The 21,337-nt window shown below is 39.4% G+C and overlaps 3 protein-coding genes across 7 annotated transcripts in view; 2 read left to right on the top strand and 1 right to left on the bottom strand.

Moving 5' to 3' along the window:
• Positions 1–9,442, bottom strand: part of LOC109107407 (ranBP-type and C3HC4-type zinc finger-containing protein 1-like) — a 302,509-nt gene extending 293,067 nt beyond the window's left edge. Inside the window, exons 1-2 of one of the 3 annotated variants that reach the window (XM_042760515.1) lie at positions 8,479–9,440; positions 4,327–4,501 (exon numbers count right to left, since the gene is read on the bottom strand). In XM_042760515.1, coding sequence (XP_042616449.1) covers positions 4,327–4,501; positions 8,479–8,748 — 445 coding nt within the window. In that variant the 5' untranslated portion in view covers positions 8,749–9,440. Of the gene's footprint in view, positions 1–4,326; positions 4,502–8,478 lie in introns of all 3 variants that reach the window. The other 2 variants (XM_042760516.1, XM_042760517.1) reach the window with 2 other exon arrangements.
• Positions 9,443–9,738: 296 nt separating this feature from the next.
• LOC109067552 (repressor of RNA polymerase III transcription MAF1 homolog) lies at positions 9,739–16,614 on the top strand. Of its 2 annotated transcripts, none has more exons than XM_019084477.2 (8): positions 9,739–10,330; positions 11,022–11,106; positions 13,225–13,356; positions 13,437–13,599; positions 14,902–15,026; positions 15,113–15,232; positions 15,320–15,412; positions 15,606–16,614. In XM_019084477.2, the coding sequence occupies exons 2-8, from the start codon at positions 11,024–11,026 to the stop codon at positions 15,628–15,630; spliced, it is 741 nt and encodes a 246-aa protein (XP_018940022.1). In that variant the 5' UTR covers positions 9,739–10,330; positions 11,022–11,023; the 3' UTR covers positions 15,631–16,614. The 2 variants fall into 2 exon arrangements, with proteins under 2 accessions (XP_018940022.1, XP_018940030.1); XM_019084485.2 differs by having other exon boundaries at positions 9,741–10,330; positions 14,905–15,026.
• Positions 16,615–17,342: 728 nt separating this feature from the next.
• On the top strand, positions 17,343–21,313 carry LOC109067486 (leucine-rich repeat-containing protein 14-like). 2 transcript variants are annotated; one of them, XM_042760519.1, is made up of 5 exons: positions 17,343–17,715; positions 17,816–18,093; positions 18,953–19,167; positions 19,270–19,816; positions 20,121–21,313. In XM_042760519.1, exons 2-5 carry the CDS (start codon positions 17,816–17,818, stop codon positions 20,698–20,700), a joined length of 1,620 nt encoding a protein of 539 aa, XP_042616453.1. In that variant the 5' UTR covers positions 17,343–17,715; the 3' UTR covers positions 20,701–21,313. The 2 variants fall into 2 exon arrangements, with proteins under 2 accessions (XP_042616453.1, XP_018939961.1); XM_019084416.2 differs by having other exon boundaries at positions 18,953–19,816.
• Positions 21,314–21,337: the final 24 nt, after the last annotated feature.

Raw genomic sequence — 21,337 nt, forward strand, 5'->3', positions numbered from 1 at the left:
TATGTGTTCTGTGCTCCTGTAATTCTGAGCATGTTATCTGCCTCAAAATCACCAAAACAGAATATTCAAGTTTTGACACGTTGCCATGGCAACACTATATTAGATATCAATATCCCCATTACAGATTTACATCGGCCGTGTTTTGTCATTATTCTGATGAAGTCTGAAGCAAATTGAGTAAAAATAAGATGATGAATTCAAAGCATTTTGAAAATGACACACTTCCTGCTGCCAGTTGGTGGCGCTATAACTTTGACTCCTAATAGTTACATATATGCGATCGGCATCATACAATGAACAAACTGATGAAGTTTGATCAAACTCGGGCAATTTATGTGGATGTTATTAGACATTTCCTGTTTCTCATTTCTCGCCAAAATTTCAACGCCTCGCCACGGCCAAACCGTTCGAGATATCAAAAATCCCCTGGCTATTTTTCATCCCCAATGTCTTGAGAACATGTTCACCGAGTTTTGTGGAGAACGGGTGGAGTTCCTCAGAGGAGTATATCAAATTCCAGAGCATGTGTTTTTCACAAAACCCTAAATAGCCAACTTCCTGTTGGGCGGAGCTTATGACATGCAGTGCGAAAGTTGTTTGGTTTGATGAGATCTACATGTGTACCGAGTTTCATATGTATACGCGCAAGTATGCATATATGGCATATATGGCCCTCAATATTCCAGGGGGCGCTGTAGAGCCCCTGTGCCACGCCCGTGTATCAGTCTCTGCCCAGCCCTAATGGCCGCAGATTCCAAGGTGTGTGCCAATTTTCAAGAGTTTTTGAGCATGTTAAGGGCCCCAAAAGCCCCCGAAACCTTGGAAAAAAATTAGAAGAATAAAAAATAAAAAAAAAAAAAAAAATAATCCTAAGGAAAACAATAGGGCTCTCGCCCTCCAGGCTTGAGCCCTAAAAATAATAATAAAAAATAATCCTAAGGAAAACAATAGGGCTCTCGCCCTCCAGGCTTGAGCCCTAATAATAAAATATTTTAAAATAATCCTAAGGAAAACAGGCGTGTGTCTAGAGCATTTTAAATGGGGTGGCCAGTCTGGGGCACTAGCTCAAAAGAGGTTGGCGGGGGGGACATCTGCATATTTATGTGGGATTCACTCTCGAAGTAGCAGTGATTGACATAATGATGACCAAAGCAATAGACGGGAGAAAATATGTGAAAATGGGCATTAAGACTAGAGCACCCTCACTAATTTTAGAAGCACCATCAGTAATTATTTCTGGAACCTGGTTAATACGCTTTTATTGCAAAACTATAAACAAAAACAACAAAATACAAATGCACTTAATAAAACAATTGAATAAATGCATATTTATAAGTTAAGCACTTAACTAAAATAAGAAGGCTATTAATAAAATTAATAAAAAAAATTAATTAATAAAAAAAACAGGCCTATTTATGAAGTTGACTTTATTTGGTAACAGAACTAATATGGTGGTAATTAGCCTAGGCTATTTCGTAATGTCATTAAAGCGTTTAAATTGGCAATCACTTTTGATAATTAAAATCTGGCAAACAATTTGGCTCTAAATGGCTTAGATCTATAAATGGTTAAGCATGGTGGTGTCCAGTAAGCGACCAACTATGGTAGCGATCCAACGTGTCCTTGTATTGAATCAAAGACGGCGCCGGCAGCGGAGCTGTTTAGTCCATGTCAATTTTTTTATTCGGCAAAACTTAAGCCCTTTTGACATTTTGCCTGACGTGCTATATTAAAAAAAAAAAACTCATTATGGAGCTGCTGGACCTTCTCAGACCTGCGCTTGCCAGGGTAACGCGGCGGAATTTTGCTTTAAGCTCTGAAGTCCAGCTGCTTACAGCGCTAAGGTTTTTTGTTACAGGGAGCTTCATCGAGGTGGTGGTAGAGGGCTACGGCCAAAGCAAGACCTCGGTGTGGAGGTGCGTCCACACTGTCACCAACGCCCTTCTGCGCCATGCAGGGGAATTCAGATTGTAAAGTACCTTACCATTAATATAAAAGTGTATTACATATTTTTTAGAAGTCGTTAAACCCATGTCAAGAAGCGGCACAAGTGGCACAATGGGATAAGGAGGGTGGATGATTAAAGAGGGATAGCCGGCTCGTCTACCCGTCACAACATATCGTGTGAACATATTACTGACAATTTGATAATTAAATTAATAGTCTATATTTTACGGATAACTATGTTAAAATAAATGTTTACTGGAATAATTTGAGGAATGTTTCATTTGCATAGAACGTGTTGTCTTTCTTAACGCTGTAATGCACCTTCGCGTGAAGTTGAAAATCGATTCCTGAGCAATCGATGCCAACTTATTCAGCACCTTTACTTGGGACAGCGCCTTTGTAACGTCGGACGTAAGAGGCAGCGTGTTAAGAAGCTTCCTAAGGGACACTTCGGGGAACACACTTAGGAACATAAACAACTTTGGTAAGATATATCTTTCGAGTCTTCTTACCGCGCTAAGAGTGAGCGTTATCGGGAAACCGGGCCCAGGTTCGCAGAAATGAATCAGACTTTGCATCACTAGTGTCAAACTCAATTCCTGGAGGGCCAGAGCCCTGCAGAGTTTAGATTCATCCCTAATTATAAACACCTGATCCAACTAATCAAGTTCTTTAGGATTATTTGAAAAATACATGATTAATTGAGTTTGACACACCTGGCGTAGAGTGAGAGTAGTAACAAGAAAAAAATAGGACAATGAAGAAAACATTAAATAGAGAATTCTTACATCACACATTATTAAACAACATATACCAATATTATATTTGTACTGAATCACACTAAACACACAAACAATGTGTCCATGCGTTTCTCCAGAGAATGGATTGAGATATCATTTAGGTTTACCCAACTGCCCCGCACTGCGACGCTAAAAATGCGGCTGTACTGCTGTCTTTCAAACAGGTATGTAGTGTTGCTTGCACTGGCCACTATATTTGCTGGTGCTGCCGCAGCGCGTTACGCTTCTATGACAAGCACCGGCTGTGCTTTTATACAAATGCTTAAAAGTGAAGTGATGTGTGGCTAAGTATGGTGACCCATACTCTGAATTTGTGCTCTGCATTTAACACATCTAAGTGCACACACACAGTAGTGAACACACACACAGAGCAGTGGGCAGCCATATTGCTGCGGCATCCAGGGTTTGTTGGGGGTTTGGTGCCTTGCTCAAGGGACTCACCTCAGTCATATTGTATCAGTATTGAGGGTGGAAGAGAGCGCTGGTTATTCACTCCCCAAACCAACAATTCCTGCCAGACCTGAGACTCGAACCTGCAACCTTCGAGTTACAAGTCCGACTTTCTAAACATTAGGCCATGACTGCATTTTTCACTTTGGGATGAACTACCCCTTTAAAGAGAAGAGCTGCATATAGTTGAATATGTTTCATATTAAAGACACAGATTGCCCCGTCTACATTGTGTGATTCTTAATGCTGAGCATTATGAGTGCATTATCAGAACACTCCCTCAGACCATTCGTACTGTAATGTTATCTGGCACATTGGGACTGCTTCAACTGTGCATTCCTGTGCAGGCTCCACACCTGAGCTCAACGTGCATCTTGGTGACTCACAAATGCCTAGAAGTGCTGGCCCTCTGGGGAAGCACAGCCTTTTACGACAGCAGCATTGTGTGATGGTTGCCCAGCATTCTGTGCCTGGACAGATATGGAGAAAAGATACCCCGATGACCTGCCTGGATCTGTGGATCAACCTGTAGATGTGGGCAGACCAGCACCTCCTGTCAGCTGAAATGTCTGTCGCAGGGTGGACATATGTCGAGGCACAAGGCACACGCAGCCCTGGTTCTTGGGACATGAATGGCTAATTTTGATGAGGAGAGATCCCCTCTCTCAACCGAGCGACTAAGTCTTGCATCCAGCATAGACTTATGGAATTTGCACGTCTGGCCACTCAACACAGTTTGCCGATGTTAGACTCACTGTAACAGCATGTGCAGAAGACATTCAGAGGCGAGCGCACCGTTTACTAGACATCTCTATGCTCATAAGTAGAGAGCCTCGGAAAATTTTTGCACTTCGAAAGGCCAAGACCCTGTCAACTGTATGTTTTCATTAGTTTATCTTTTCTACAAATGTTCTGATGACCACCATATGCCCTCCACACTCAAGTGTATGTAGCTGTCATATCAGCGTTCATTCTGACATTGATAGGTTGTCAGTGGGGAGTAATGATTTAGTGATTAGATTTCTATGGATTCTAGCTGGCTCTATGGATTCTATGGATACCCGGATTTATAAATGAATGAATGAACAAAAGTGACAAACTGCTGGATGAAAGAAAAAGGAGGCCAAACCTCTGTGCGCCTCACGGAGTGATGACATCACCACAGTGGCCCACTCCTGTGCTTCCTGCTCACAGCGGAAGTTGAAAGTGATACGATCGTGTGGCGGTGTTGCCAAACTCAGTTCATGGCACTGTGGGGACTTCACTTCATAGCGAACACTCTTGAGGTCGAACTCAGCAACTGACTAAATGAAAATAAACAGAGAGACACAAAAACTAATGGAGTTTGTTTACTTTAACAATTCAGTAATTTCACTACTAAAATAATACAGTCCAGGAAATATCAATTTCTCACAAGCAAATAAATGACCTAGCCTATTTAAAACTTAACATCTAATAAGTTTTTTTTTTTTTGAAAAATAATCTAACTACTTTTTCTGTATTATGAGCTATCAGATATTTTCATTAAATTGGAAATTTAACAAATCTTGCACTACCTCTGGATACACAATCGGTCATTATGTGCCCAAATAATAAAATCCTAGACAACAACCACATTTTTGAAAGTGTATGTCTACTTTGTTGCAAAACAAAAGGATAAAGAAGTAAATATTAAACCTATTTGAAATGAAATAAGTTGAAATGTAATTTTTATTAGGGGTCCAAGTACCGAAGGTGCCGGAACTTTATTGTATTTGTACTGATTTTTAGGGGTTCAAGCATGGAGCGCTGAAACCCTATTGTAATTGTAAGGATTTGTATTATTAGGGGTTCAAGCACGAAGAGAATATTGGGAGACATCGACATGGTATGGTGCCGATTGGCCAATAGGGAGCGCTACAGTGATCGAAAACGTAGACTGTTTGTTGTAGAGTCAAGTATCTTATATCACTGGCTCAAGACAAACAAAATGGCTCTCTCCGATATTATTTCCGTCATAAAAGTTTTCCTGCCATTTTGGATTTTCTGAAAAATCTACTTTTTCAAACTCCTCAAAGGCCACTTGTCCGATTCACTCACTTGACATGCATCATGAAGGTAAAATGACGTCAAAAAGATTTACGTACGCAGTGTAATATTTGTGGAAGTGTACATAAGACTGTAAGCGTAAATTAATGCACAAGACAGGTTTAATAAAAGGTGTAAATCGTGTTTCAGGCATAAGAAAAAAATATGTGCAGCATTTTACTGTTACTCGTAAGTGCAATTCATGAATTGTGAAACTGCAGCTTCATGCGAACACAAAATAAATATTTTTACACTTACACTTTTGGCAAGTTTTTTTTGCCAAAAGACGGTCAAAAGCACTGCAAGCCAGTGAACAGTGATTTGGAAGCGAAAACAACAGTTTAAAGAACTGCATAACAGATTGACTGCATAGAACCAATCTGTATGTGTAAAAAAAGCAAACTGTTGCAAATGTCTAAATTACTTGTTGTGCATGTGGGGCAAAAGGTTCCCGAAATTAACCGATATGTACAGCTCCGTCTTTCTTTTCTCTGAGCTTACAATTTTGGCACAATTCTCTCACTTACTGAGTTTTGCAAGCGTGAGGGGGAGGGCAGGCCACCTTCTTCTTGTAGCCAATCAAATGAGCCTCTCGCTGACTCTCCATTTACTCTTATCTGATTGGTTCAGAAAACACATCATACGCCAAGACATTAATCTTCATTTAGTTAAGGATCGTTCTTGCTGCTTGAATGGTACTTTTAACGTACACATATAGTAAAAAAATAAATTGAAAAATAACTTAAAACATGATATTTTATAAGTTTTGTACCAGAGACAGCGAGAGCCTTTAAAGATGATTTCTTTAAAAAAAAAAAAAAAAAAAAAAAAAAAAAAAAAAATCTAAAAATCTCGTTTCGTCCCGTTCTCATGAACCCAGTCTTGTGGGATAAGTGTCTCGTCACACCCGAGCGGCAACCTCCAGCTCTTTCTCTGAAGCCAACAAGGAAGTGACTAAAACTGCAATTCATCGACCGGCCGCTAGAGGCTGGCTGCAAAAGGGAGTCAGTCCCATAGACTCCTCATGTTAAAATGCTCAACTTTACAGCAGAAAAAAACGTTTACAGCCTGGTTCAAAAAATGATTTTGGTCTATATAGCTAATTTTGCCGTTCATGACAACTGTGAGGGGGGTGAATTTTTTTATAACTCATCCGTTTAAATTTTATTAAGCCTTAAATTTCTGCATAATTAAGGGCGTGGCCACTTGAGTGACAGGTGGATTGCCGCTGCTGAGACTGCCGTCGAGCTAGGTGGGCGTGGCTTCAGCAACCAGCTCCCGCCTTTTTGCCCATTTTTGATCATTGTGAGAGTCGTGCGTTGACGCGCTGCCAAGATGGCGATGGCCTGCTCTGCACACTTTGAGCTTCAAAAACGCTCTTCAGGAGTCTATGGGTGATGTCACGGACACTACGTCCATGTTTTTTTTTACAGTCTTTGGTCACACCCCAAGTAACTATGCAACCGTCAATCCGACTGACTTGAAATTTGGCACACAGTGTCTTTCCAAGGTGCCATCCACATCTATGAGGGCATTGGCATATCTAAAAAAACATGGCTGCCATCAGCCAATTAAGTTTGAGAACACATTAGACAAGGTTAACGGAGGCCGTTTGACTCATTTCCCTAGAGGTCTGTGAAAATTTGAAAGAAATCAGCCACTAGATTGGCGATATCAGGTTTTACACATTCTATATCACACAGTGTTTCACACGTACACACAATATTTATATCATATGTTAAATTTCCTCATTCTGAACAACTCTGCCTTTAGAACCACTGCTGTCAATCAAACCGTTCATTAAATATTTGGCATTATGTAAAAAAAAAGCTACTTTTTCAAACTTGCCCTAGAAGGTTTGTCCGTTTTACACCAAAATTTATACAGACATTTATTATTCAGATGATCCTAACAAAAAGTTATCAAAAGCTTTTTGATATACCCAACCACATGAATGGATTTGACGAAGAGCTCGCCAAAGTGGACACACTTGCGGTCTTGGCCACTTTTTTGAGAGTGTGCGCACGCGACAGGAAGTAAATGTGCAAGACTGTCCAAGGTCTTAAAAACGCAAAAGCACAGTGCCTTTAACACACTAAATCCACACTCTCTCGAATACAGCTCCGGAGTGGGCAGCACGTCGACACAGGCATCCCGAGTTCGAATCTAGTTTGCGGACCCTTCCCGATCCCGCTCCCTTTCTCACTTCCTGTCATTAAATTGTCCTATCTAAAGGCAAAAACGCCAAAATCAAATCTTTAAAATAAATAAATTAATACAATATTAGTCATTCAAGTGGTAACTTGGTGAAGATAAGAATTGCTAACACACGACGTAACAGTTAGGTAATGTATTGGTATTTTTTGGTAATTTCATTATTTACCAATTGACAACGTGACTACGACATCACATCACAGTAATTTCACTACCATCAAATTACCAGCTCACAACGTCGTCAGTACATCCTCCTGACATTGTAAGATTATCAAGGATGATCCAGATACGTAATCTATTTGTAATATATTGGTAATTACATGATTTACTGGTAACGTAAATGCAACATGGGACGGACGTAATTTCATTACCATTTGTTAGCTGAAACTGGTTTAATGTATATGTAGGCCAATATGTTTGACGTTCAATTTACAGCAAATCAACGCCATGGCAAGTTTTTGACATCAGTTTAACTTGTATGTTTTTACCCCCTTTTAATGTCAATTTTGATCTCAATTTTAATGTCTTTTCAACACAACCCCACTGGGTTGTGCTTGGACCCCGATGATCTCCACTTGTGGCTATATTTATTTTTACATTTAGGTATACATTCACCTGGGTCTCTGGGACTCGAGGTTCATACCAACAGATTCACATGAGAAGTAGTTTCACTTTCTTTCTATCAGTCTATTACAGTAAATCAAAGTATCCATGCTGATCACAAATATTATAGTGTGAACTAACTTATAACAAATATGTGTAGCGTAAACAGCATTAAGTGTATTTGTGACTCAACTCTCAGCACACAATCAAATCACCGACTAACAAAACAACCTGTGATTCAGTTCCGTGTGCTCTATGTGAGGCAGAGTGAAGCTATTACGACTAGCGCAGATACTTCTGGAATTAAAATACTACTATGTTGCGCTTTTTGTCAACTTTTAATCAGTGTTCAAAGCACCAAAGACTGAAACTTAATGCAAGTTCGACATTTTCTCACCACGCTGCGTCCAGCCGCTGTTCCGCTGATGTCCCGTAACGCGAGGCGGAATTCCCCTGCCTTCCCCGGGTCCATGCTCAGCTGAAGGCGGAGAGACTCGTCTCCGGCCCCGGGGAGACAAAGCGGTCGAATACCTGAATGGCATACCGACACCTTCACCGACATCAAAACAGTGCTGCAGGCCGATTTCGAGGCCTCATGGCCGACACGCGACGATGAAGACTGGGCCGGCGGGGGTGTGTGAGTCCACCCGCCTGAGCTCAGCGACATACCGCCGCCGACTGACTACTACTGTGTCGTGTTGACACTCCAGTACCAGACGGGTTTGTGTGTTAATATGATGTTTGGAGATATCCTACGACTCCATGATCCGGACACTTACACAGAAGTAACGGCCTTGTCATCTTTGTTTGAGTTTATGATGGAGGGCAGTCTAGCAGGAAGAAACACGGCTCGGGCCGAAACAGACATTCTGTACTAGATGAGACGCTGCGCCTCCTGTTGAAAACACACACACTCTGCTTTTTTATGTTGGGGATATCCCAATTTTCCACGTCAAGCCTAAATTTCATCTCATGAAACTGTAACTGTAATGTGACTGTGGTGAGGTTAACTGTCGTTACAGTTACATGATTGCACAAAAATGCTGTTTACTGTGCTTTTACGTTCTTACTGTTTTTTTTATTACAAAAAAAAAAAAAACACGGTTAAACCATGAGGACTGTAGTAAAATCATGGTAAATATTTTGGATGGTTTTACTATTGTTTAATTATTTAAAAAAAAAATCAAATGTGTATCGCTAATGTGGTAAAAACATTAAAACCACCAGCCATGTCTAACTGTGTTCTGTTTACCAGGCAGGTTAGTTTAAAAAATGAAACTAGTAACAAAAAATGAAATCTTTCGAATTTATCGTTTTTTTATTTTGATAATTCGAGAAAATTTTCAATGTTGTTAAAATAAATAAATAATTTCTTATTCAGGCACTTGTCAGTCTATGGTCACGTCCCACTAGCAGAGGATCGCGTTTCCGCTTAGCATTCTTAACACCTTCTCTGAACATCATAACAGCTTCTAACTGTGCATACGATGACTAAATAATCAGTGTTTAAAATATTATCGTTTAACATTTTTTCCACTACAAAAAAACAATGAACACTTTGTAAAGAATTAATCAAATAGCCAATTGCTCTTTGGACGTGACCATTTTAGCCATTTAGCATCTAGTACATTTGATTGACAGGCTAAACAGCCAATGGAAGTGTTTTCCTGAGCACACTGTGGGCGTGGTCATCATCAACGGAAATGTTTCACATAGGTGTAACGTTAGCTTGAACGTCGTCTTCTTTGATAGAGACTGTTGTTGGTTGGTTTTCGAGATTTTTACTAACATAAGACAAGAAATAGGAGACGTAATCGTTAGCAAGAGGTCACAAGTGCTAATTTAAGTATCGGTTGGCTCAAGTCGCGTCATTTAAACCGACACTTATATCGTTTCCAAAAGGTTGTGGGTCAAGAAAGGGGATGCTGCTGCAGTGGCTGTCTTGGAGCTCGACACAATCGCTGAAATTTATGTTGCGTTTTTTCAAAATAAGAAGCTTTGTCGTAAGGGAAAACGCCTGCCGAATATGTCAATCTCGACCGAGTCATTTTCAAATCTAATGAGTTTGCTTTGTACGACGTATTTTATTGTTGTCCCGCACCGCGCGTAGACACCAGAGCGTTTTTAGCTTGTTTTGTGTTGTTAGTTAGACAACAACTCCGCAAACCGATCTGTCTGTGAGCCGAACGTAATTTACTACTCTGTTCGCCCAGGTTTTTTGTTTGGAAAGTGGCAGTACAACAGTAAAGGTAAGCATTACAATCGACACTGTCAAATGTCTTCAGTATTAAAGCATAGCTGGTCAGTTAGATGTAAATATTCGAATGCATTTATTCCTAAACCACTTTGCTCTTTCATAATGTAATATAGTCTTATTTGCTATATTTGACAGTAAAATACGCCCACTTTAGTCTTGTGTTTTTGTTTTAACCCCACACGCCCAGGTCGATGTATAAAGTAGGAAGTGCTTTAAGGAGTTGTTGGGGGGAAGGGGTCTCTTGCGATTGTTTTATAGTTTTCAGATGTAGAGTCCACAAATAATCCGTCTTTTGATGCAGTTTTATGTGTGGTCTATTGGTTTTGCAACTAATGGTAATGTTAATGCAATAAAAAAAAATTATAAATTATGTATTTATTCAAACAAGCATGCTTTTTTTTTTTTTTTTTTTTTTTTTTTTTTTTTTTTTTTTTTTTTTACATGCAATTATGCTGTGAATGTGTCAATACGTAAACAAAAAAATGATGTAACGCACTAAGCAGGAGTCATTTAACATTTCATGTAAATAATCACCGGTTTCCATCTGGGCATCTCCATTCCAGTGTTTCACTTGAACTTGATACAATTAGTTGCATCAATAAATTGTTTGTATGTAACAGCTTATGCACTAAAAATGAATTACTTATACTTGGCTTCTGTTAAGAGTGTGTTTTGTTTTCCAGCTATGAAGCTTTTAGAGAATTCTCATTTTGAGGCATTGAGCTCCCAGCTGTGTGTCGAAACTGGAGACTCTCACATCCTGGGCAGGTATGAGCTTTGGAAGTAATATCAAATGGATTTTCTTTAAACGTTTTTGAGCTATAAGAGTTGTGATTTACAAAAATGACGGTACCCTGTAAAACTTGGAAATATGAGAGGAAATGTAAAGTGTGTTCAGGCTTTGCAAAGTCTGAAATGGATAGTTTATACAAAAATGAAAGTTCTGTATTTTACTCACCCTTATGTCATTCCAGACGTTGACTCTTCAAAACTTTAGTGCTCAGTGGATATGAGTTGATCAATGTTTATATATTAATAAAAGCCTCAATTAAATCTGTTCTTCATCATAAAGCGATTGTCTCTTCAGAAGACTAGAATCAAATTATTTTTATGATCTCATTATGAACTTTTTGAATCTTACAAGTTTTTGTGGAATGAACTGTCAATGAGGGGACAAATTTCTCAGTTTCCATTAAAAATACCTTTAATTTGTGTTTAGAATATGAATAAGTCATAAAGGTTAATTTATGACATAGGGGTGAGTAAATGCTTTCAGAATTTTCACTTTTAGGTGAACTATCCCTTTAAAATCATGTAAATGTCTAGAATTAATGCTCAGATTAAAATACACAGTTCTAAAATTATTTATTTATTTATTTCTGAGGGCTGTCTTCTTAAAAATATTAAGAATCCTTATCCAGTAGACACTAACAACTGGAATTCATGGAAATTCATTGGTCAAAAGAGTGCCTGCAACCCTGGTTTTAGGTTGTTTTAGATGGTTTAATCCTTGTGTTCAGGTGTTTGTTCTGGTGAACATCCTGTCACACATACTTTGATTCTTCCTGTGGTTATTGTAGTGTCATGTGGATAAGTGTTTTAGCTTGTATTGTGCAAACATCAGCATGTTTGAGCTCAGTGCAGTAACCAGAAGTAGTAAGAAACTATTACAAAAAAAATAGCAATACTTATAACACCATGTCAAAATAGTGTTTAATTTTAACAACTGTCTCTTAATTCGTTAGTTCTTTACTTTAATAATAACAATTTCACAGTGCTGATGTTAGTGCTATCAAACCCGTTTTATTTGTGTTTTCACTGACTTGTACACTTGTTTCATGGTTATCTTTTTGCTGTTGGGTTTAAAACTGTATTGTAATATTTTCTTTCAATTTGTGAAGACGTTATGATATACCCTGAATACAGACTTGTTTGTTGTATTTGTTGATTGTTGTACCTGTGCCAAAGATTGTAGTCCTCTAACACATACCAGTGTGGTTATTTATGGGTGCATGTAAACAGCTGAGTTTCATATGATCTGCCAGCTTCTTTAGAATTTAATCATGTTATAGTTGTTATAGAGTACAGCACAGAGAGATCAAACATGGTATCTTAGAACACACACATATATAGATATATATATATATATATATATATATATATATATATATATATATATATATATATATATATATATATATATATATATATAGTGCTCACAATGGCATCAAGTTCAACAACTTCAAACTAGTAAAGAGTTTGCACAGTTGCCTTGGTACCATCTCTTTTTACTTCTAGTTACCATCAGTATCTTGTTACAGCCCTACTTTCAAAGTGTCTACTTTGGTGTGACGTGTCTTCACTCATACTGATCTTTACACACAACAGACACACACTCATTATACAGTTCAACCTTTGTTCTCCACTGTTTGGTTGTCTCTTCCGCTGATTTGTGGAGCTACAGTGTCCCGAATCATATGATTCTCCTCTGCATCCTGCTAAAGCCTTTGCCCTTCACCTATAAATACTCATGTCTGTGGACTGTTTTACTGGGACTGTCTAAAGTTTCACAGCCTCTCTTGCATAAGCCAGCAAGATAAACACGCACAATATTCCCATGCCCTCCCCCCTCGCTCTACATCTGTGACATTTTAGCCAAGCCTAAAAATATAGGTTTGGATAAGTCTAGCAGTCAAGGTTGGGATGATTAAAATATTTGTTTTAATCATATTCAAGTAGTTTGAATTTTACTGTAATGCAAACTTTTTTGTATCTTATATAAAACCCAAACAATATATTATGTCGACATTTGTGTGTGCAGTTGTTTATTTGTATAATAATCAAATCAATCCCTTTCTTTTTCCTTTTCTCTTTTCCTATCTGTAGGATCGAGAGCTACTCGTGCAAGATGGCTGGTGATGACAAGCACATGTTTAAGCAGTTCTGTCAGGAGGGGGAGCCCCATGTTCTGGAAGCGCTGTCACCCCCTCAGTCCAGCAGTGCTCCCAGCCCTAACCTGTAAGCCTTAATGCATAACCATAGGCTTCAGCTCAGCTATTGTGGTCACACTACATGATCTCTCGTGTGCTTTCTTTTAGATTGGGGAAGAGTGGGGAGGACGGAGAGAACCCACTAAGTGATAAGTGTTGCAGGAAGACCTTGTTCTACCTTATCACGACCCTGAATGAGTCGTTCCGGCCTGATTATGATTTTAGTGCTGCCCGTGCCCATGAGTTCAGCCGAGAGCCCAGCGTTAACTGGGTTAGTATGACTGGTCTCCATTGTATCATGGAAACATATCTGCTGCGTAAAGAACTTATGTTATATTATTAAATATCAGGTACAAAGGTTTTTAGATACACTGTCAAAAATTGTTGAGAAATTAAGGCGACATTATGCATTCGGAGGTTTAAAGGGGTCATGAACTGCCTTTTTTTTTTTTTTTTTTTTACTATTTTGTACTGTTCTCTGAGTTCCACTTATGTTATCAAGAATTTTTATATCATAATAAAATTATATTTTAGCAGTAATAAGCTGTTTTCTGTCCTGTTTTGACCCCCCTCATCAGAACGCTCTTTTTGAATAGGTGTGGTGGATTGTAGACTCTGAAGTAAACGCCCACCGCTATGATTGGCTAACAGTTGTGTATGTTTGACAGGTACATCCTTCATAGATGGATGTTGCTGTGATTTAGGTTAAAAAAGCATAAATACTCAGTTCATATCAAACGATCTGTAATAACAGACAAAGGAATAGTGACTGACCACATAATAAAAACAGTTACTCACACTTGTGTGGTGCCACATTACAGAATCGTTTTTTAATTTCGGTCTTTCAGAAAATCCGGTGTCGAATTGTGCCTTATTTGTAAATGAATCCGCAGTAGAATGAAAGGAACAAACAACCAACCTTTTACTGACTCTGTCTGGAACTTCATTAAATATAAAGCTAATTCACTCTTTGCATGCAAAGACTGTTTTTGTCCACAGCTTGGCACTGCACAGCATCTTGTTATTTTCGGAGCATCTGTATCGTTTGGTTTCTATGTAGACCTGCATTCGTCTCTCTCGTTATTTACAGTGTTTGTGAATCAGTGGGCGGAGCTAAACAGGCAGTGACGTAGAAGCAGGTGTTGATCTTCTGTGGATGTGGGGTTTAGCCACACTATTACGTCATAGAGCGGCACATTCCACAAGCTGTCATTTTGACAGATTGGCTTCAATATAAGCTGTTTTTAGACTAATGAGAAAGTTTTGAGTTCTGAAATTTACAGGATGTTTTTATTGAACGATGACCTCTTATGTCAAAATTCATGACCCCTTTAAAGTTCTCTCAGTGATTGTCTTAATAGTCCTAAGTAACACTACTTTTTGTCAGTTCACTCATTGTAAAATGCTTAATTCTGCCAATAACTTTGTGTAGGCAAATACAAATTTCAAAACAATCTAGCGTTTCTTTAGAAACAAAGATATTTGGGATGTAGTTTGAAAGGGTTGTATATTAACCTGTTTAGCTTTCATTTGCATGTGTTTGATTGTTTCCTAACAGTCTGTTTGTGTCCAGCAGGTGGTTGAGTCTGTTAACAGCAGCCTTTATTCTGCTGTGGGGGAGCAGTTTAACTCTTTAGGCCCAGAACTATGGAATGCCATTGATCAAGAGATAAACCTGCAGGGCTGTGACATCTATAGGTGTGTGAGAAGAAAAGAAGTGATTTATTCCTCATTAAATGTGTTCTGTACACATATTTTAATAACAGCCATTATTTTGTTTGTAGCTACAACCCAGACCTTGACTCTGACCCCTTCGGTGAGGAAGGCAGCCTGTGGTCCTTCAATTACTTCTTTTACAACAAGAAGCTTAAACGCATTGTATTCTTCACTTGCCGCTCAGTCAGGTCAGTAATCACTCAATCACTGTACACACATTATACAAAAAAAGTAATTTCCTAGTCATTTTTTTTTAAACCTCATCATCTGTTCAGTGTTCTCAGTAGTTACGGTCGCAGTGGCCTTGACAATGAGTTGGACATGGAGCTGGATGATGAAGAGGAAGTGGACACCTTCATGGAAGACAGGTGAGATTGTTTTGATGAAGACATCTTCATACACCACATAATTCATAAAGGCTCAAGTTGTCATAGACCATTAAAACTGGAGAAAAAAAAAAACAATTGTGCTTTTTGCAATATGTAAAATGTTTGCGAGCCATTTTTGATGTACATGTTTGACATAGTCTTTTAAAAAGGCTTCTTTTGTTCCATTTTGAAGGTTCCCCCGAGCTCTGTGCGTCTAAAGCTTTCTCAGGGATGACCACCTGCGCTTCAGCCAAAGGGCCTCTCCTTTGCACACAATTTCTTCTTTCTTTTTTGAGGGGGGAAAAACTGTCAACTTTATTTTCTGGGGATTTTTGTAAATGTGTTTCGTTTTTACTTTGGTTCACTGTGGACTTAGGAGGGTTAAATTTACAACTCCCATTTGCCTCTAAAGAAGATCTCGGACTGTGGCTGAGAAGAAATCCAAGAGCTGCTTGGACAAGGTCTGACATGGACTCATTTAGGCATTGGCTGAGACCAATAAAAACCACTGGAAACCAGCTCATCCTAGGAGTGAATGAAAGTCACATTCATTTTAACAGTGGAGATTTTTAACACACTTTGGAATACAAAGACTGTATGCCTTCTGGATTTATGCCCCTCTGTTTTATTAGTTCTCCTAATGTTATCATAATTTGCTGTGTCTGTGTAAGGTTTGAAGCTTATATGAAAGGTACTTTTTATTTTTATTTTTTTTAAACAGGTACTTTGTTGCCCCTCTACATGTTTCCTGGGATTTGAAACAATGATCCTGGAGTTGGTAGCATTATGCTCTAACAAATGAGCTCTTGACATTTTAGACTTATATTTTTCCTGAAATCTTTGTAAGTGTAATGTAATGTAATTATTTGAAATTCATCTATTTTACTATACTCTGCACTGATTTTTATTATAATTATTATTAAATGTCTGCAGGTTTCACTTTTATTTCTGCAATTTCTTTGGCTTTCTGTAACAACCGTTGTTTTGGCATAGCTGAACAGTAAACATGCAAACCAAATATGGCCTTTTAAGCGGTCCATGAATCTGTCCATTTTTCATAACGATGTGAATTTTATAAATAACAGTCCTGACATGGAAAGGAAAATGTGAACGGAATCTGTTGCTTGTTGTCAGATATGCAGATAGCGTTAAATGAAAATGATTGTGCATCTGTAACAATAAAAATGCAGGTTCAATCACCAGTCTTGGCTTTTCTATTCACTTTTATCTCTTCATTTGTGACTCTGTTTTAATTTTTTTATACGTGTTCTACCTTAATACCTGGCTTTGTGTTTAATCCTGTGTACAAAAACAAAAGACTGGTTCAATATCAATATTTTATTTTAACTAAAGTATAATATAATCATGCAACATTTGAAAACTAAACTCAAAAGAAGACAAAAGTATAGTGTAACAATCAGTCTTCACAAAAAAAACCTGATGCAGGGAAGTTTCGTTGACAGTTTAATAAAGTTTGCGGGGACTACAGGTTATAGTTGGTTTACAGATTAACCACTTACAACCCAGTGACAATTTGTTGACTTTAAAAGCTTTTTGCGATAAAGATGTATATATTATGAAAATGCAAAACCATTAGAATTAGAAGTTAGAAGTTGCAAATCTTCATTATCTCTCATCTTAATATTTATTAAGTCTACAGTATACTGTCCTGCACATTTTATTTTATAAGCATCTAATTTATTTATTTATTTTTTACTTTTTCCATATATTTTTTGAATAATTATCTTATGTGTGTCTTCTTTAATAACTGCCCTGTCCATGGACCGGACCTGACTTACATTTGACTGCTGGTTACATGCTCTCCATATAACCATGTATGTGACAAATAAAAATCTTGAATCTTGTATCTACGATCCTTCTCCGTGATCGTGGGCGGATCGTGGGTCAGGCGTCGTCGCCAAATAAATGCGTCTTTTTTGCGTCATCAAAAGGCGACAATGTTCAGCCGTAAATATCGGGAATGGAGTCGGAACGGCATGGAAAAACACTAGATATTTTTTTTAAAAAATGTTAAGATTCATACTGACCGCACAGAGTTATATTTTACAAGTCAATTTCTCATGTTCCGCGTATTGTTCTCAATCCATAGAGCAGGCATTAATCGTCTACAACCCGTTAAAGGCTGAGTATATATTAAATCCTATATTTAGGTGTGGTAGACATTTAAGACGCTCGTGAAATTCAGATGCCTGTTAAACGAGTCTAATTGAATATAAGATGTAGTTAGTATGCAGGATTACAAAACATCGAGGTGATTTCCGGGGCATTCTGGAGAAATAAAGGTTTAACGATTCTTTACTTTCTTGTTAATTAATCAACATGCTGTAATCTGCCATTTGATTTCTAGTATTAATCCCTGATGCCGTTCTCATTTGTGCACAGATGGTCCTGTCTTTGGTGAACCTGTGCGCCCGGGAGGTGGTGAGCGACCACAGCTCTTCGCCGTGTTGGTTGAGTTGTGTGCCGCGGGAGCTCTACCGAGCGTTGCTGGACGCCGCCTTCACCCACTGCCGTCCTCTAGCTGTCGGTGAGCTCGTCCAGCGGTGGCCCGAGAGAACACTGAACATTGGAGGCAGCAGAAAAGCGGGCGAGTGCCCTCCGAACCGCCTCTGCGTTCAGGCTCTGCTGCTGGCTGTGGTCAGGGGACTGACGGACAAGAGGTACGGATGTGTTATCTCTACATGTCCCTTTTCAACTTAATGACAAAGTGTGCCATAAAAGAGACATGCCCAGTACAGTGTCATGCTATACATATAAATTAAATTCATCATCACAGCATGTGATAGGTGGAAATGTCATTGATGCCTCCTTTAAAGGGATACTCCTTCCCAAAATGAAAAGTTTGTCATTAATCACTTACCCCCATGTCGTTCCAAACCCATAAAAGCTCAGTTCGTCTTCGGAACACAATTTAATATATTTTGGATGAAAACCGGGAGGCCTGTGACTGTCCCATAGACTGCCAAATAAATAACAGTGTCAAGGTCCAGAAAAGGTCTGAAAGTCGTCGTCAGAATACTCCATCTGCCATCAGACATGCAATCTGGGTTATATGATGTGACGGGAACACTTTTTGTAAACGAAGAAAACAAAAATATCGACTTTATTCAATTGTTACTTTGTCATAGGTTTCCTAATAAATAACAGTGTTAAGGGCCATAAAAAAATGCTCTTCTGTGTCATCCGTGCCACAACGATGCGCTGTTTTATCAAATCTAACAGCGCATCCTTGTGGCGCGGAAACCAAAGACTATCAGTGATCTGGAAGCTTTTTCAAGCAAGGAATGGGCCAAGTTTGCAGTAGAGAGGTGACAGAAGTTTCTAAGCACTTGCAGGCAGCGTTTATTGAACATTATAAAGAATAAAATATTCTGCACAAAATTTGAAATTGTGTGTTTACAATATATTTCAGTTATTTTGTTTTCTCTGTATCACTCTGTCTTTTTGTATTGGTTATATTAAGTCTTTCACATCTATTTAAGCATTACTTACAAGCTCTCTGTGTCCCTCTCTTACCAGGTGTTGCCTGCAGATGCTGGATCTCAGTGGACTTCAGTGTGAGAATGGGAGAGTTGAGGACTCGATGGGTGGATGGTCCCTTAGTGTAGCCCTGTGCTCAATGGTGCTACAAGCTCGAGCTGCTGCCTCCAGGGCTCACAGGAGGGATGGAGAAAGAGAGAGAAAAAGAGGTCTGGAAGCAGAACGCAACCGGGGCACCATCAAACGAGACCGGGGTAAGGTGGGGTGCGGGAATAGTGGTGAAGGGAGTCAGAGAGGACAAGGAGTGGAAGAAGTAGAGAAGATGGAGTGCAAAACTAATGAACGGATGTTTCCAGGAGATGAGTCAGTAAAGGGTGTCAGGAGGAGGATGGAGATCCAGAGAAGAAAGACTTTATCTGAGGGAAAATCAAACACCAGCAGTAATAACAGTACTATAAGCGACCAAGACTGGGACGAGGTAGTTGTGGTCCATGTCAGGGCTGACCTTTTTGTCAATTCCCGTTCCTGGGAGCGTGTCCGTGATGCCCTTAGTCAACCAGGTCCACTGCGGCTCCATTGCCGCTACCTCCGTGTGGAGGAACTCTCAGCGCCCTCCATAGCTTGCTTGTTGGGTCTCTTGCCTCAGCAAAATCTCCTGGGTGTGGACATCCGGTACTCCAGTCTTGGGGCGTCAGGCCTGGCTATGCTGCTTCCACTGTTAGCACCCTTTCCTCAGCTGCACTCTCTGAGACTGCATTACTGTAATTTGGACGTACAACGCACACAGCCTGGCCAGCAGGGGGCACTTCAGGACATGTCTAAAGGACTGGGTTCACTGAAGAAACTAAATAGATTATGCCTCACTGCACTCCGACTGCCAGGACACCTGCGCCTGCTGCTCAGGTACAGGTTAAACAACTGTTATTTGTCATGTCCACTCATACACTCCTACAACACACACACACTTCATTAATTTAGTAGGAGGGTCAAAAACTTTTTTATTTTTAATTCAAAAAATGCAGTTCATACATGCAATGATGAATAGATATAAATAGACTGCAATATTTTATATATTTTTGGTGTATGTATGTTTGTTTGATATTTTAAAGTCATTCATTTGACAGCATGCTTGACAATGTATGAAAGTTTTTCAAAACCCTATGATAGCAACATTTGTATGAACTTGGCACATGTTTTCTGTGTGCAGCTCTCTTTCCCAGCCTCTGGAGGTGCTGGAGCTGCCATACCTGTGCCTGACCTCCACGGACCTGGCCTACCTCTCCTGCAGCCAGCATGCTCCATTCCTGAGAGAACTTGACCTGAGTGAGAACTGGCTTGATGAATCGTCCCTGCCCTCTCTGCGTCGTCTCTTAGCTCAAGCCGAAAACTCTCTGTGCCAGCTTTCACTTTGTGGTTGTGGCCTCTCAGACACTCTCCTGGGTGCTCTTCTTCCCTCCCTGTCCAGCTGTCGGGCTTTACGTAGCTTAAGACTGGCCTTAAACCCACTCTCTAGGACGGGACTGCTTTCCCTGGCCCGTACAGCGGCAGGAATCCCTTCTCTTCGTCTGCTGCTCTATCCCAATCCACTAGAGGAATATGAGCCTGGTCTGCCGGCTCTCCCCTCCAGTGCTCAGCTGCTGGATTGGCCTCTGTTAGAGGAGTCTGAAGACAGGGACTTGACTAGGAGGTTGCTGGAAGAGGTTCTGAACTTGAGAGGACGATCCCGGGACCTTCTTGTGACCTCTGACCTTTTAAATTATAGTCCAGACTTAACTGTGGATGATTAGAGGGTGAATGTCCCAGAGCTCACTCTCTTAATAAGAGACAATCAAAACTATGCTTAAACTAGTACTCTCAGAATATGTTTTAACCAGTCATGGGGAATATACTTGTGGTTGCCAAGCTTTTTTTCAGTAATAGCAAACCTTAGCTTATACACACAATCATATACAAAGGCTGGCTGGTGGAAACCTTATCATTATATTGTATGCAGTTTCTCACATGAAAGGAGTTTGATTTGTATTTGTTAACCATTACGTATGGTTTTATTGCTTTAAATCATACTGTAATAGGGCAATGTTTATGGCAAACATAGATAGAAGGCACCAAAACACCTCTTAAAAGTTTTTTTAACTCAACTTGTGTGGACTTTTCTGAATTTTCTATGCTACCAAGAAAAAAAAAAAAATAATTACAGTCATTTTTGTATTTTTCAGGGTGAAATGCTTTTCAATAGTATATGCGTTCTCGCCAGTCTAATTTAACCTGACAATGTTCAGTGTCTCATGGTGGAAATCAAGACCTAAATGAATCATTTACTGAAAAATTAAAAACTCACCCTCATATTGTTCCATATAATCTATATGATGTTATGACTTCATAAAGAACCTTCAGACATAATTTCCATTTCTAGGTGAACTATCC

The sequence above is a fragment of the Cyprinus carpio genome, chromosome A7 (assembly GCF_018340385.1).
Source record: "Cyprinus carpio isolate SPL01 chromosome A7, ASM1834038v1, whole genome shotgun sequence".
Lineage (NCBI taxonomy): Eukaryota > Metazoa > Chordata > Actinopteri > Cypriniformes > Cyprinidae > Cyprinus > Cyprinus carpio.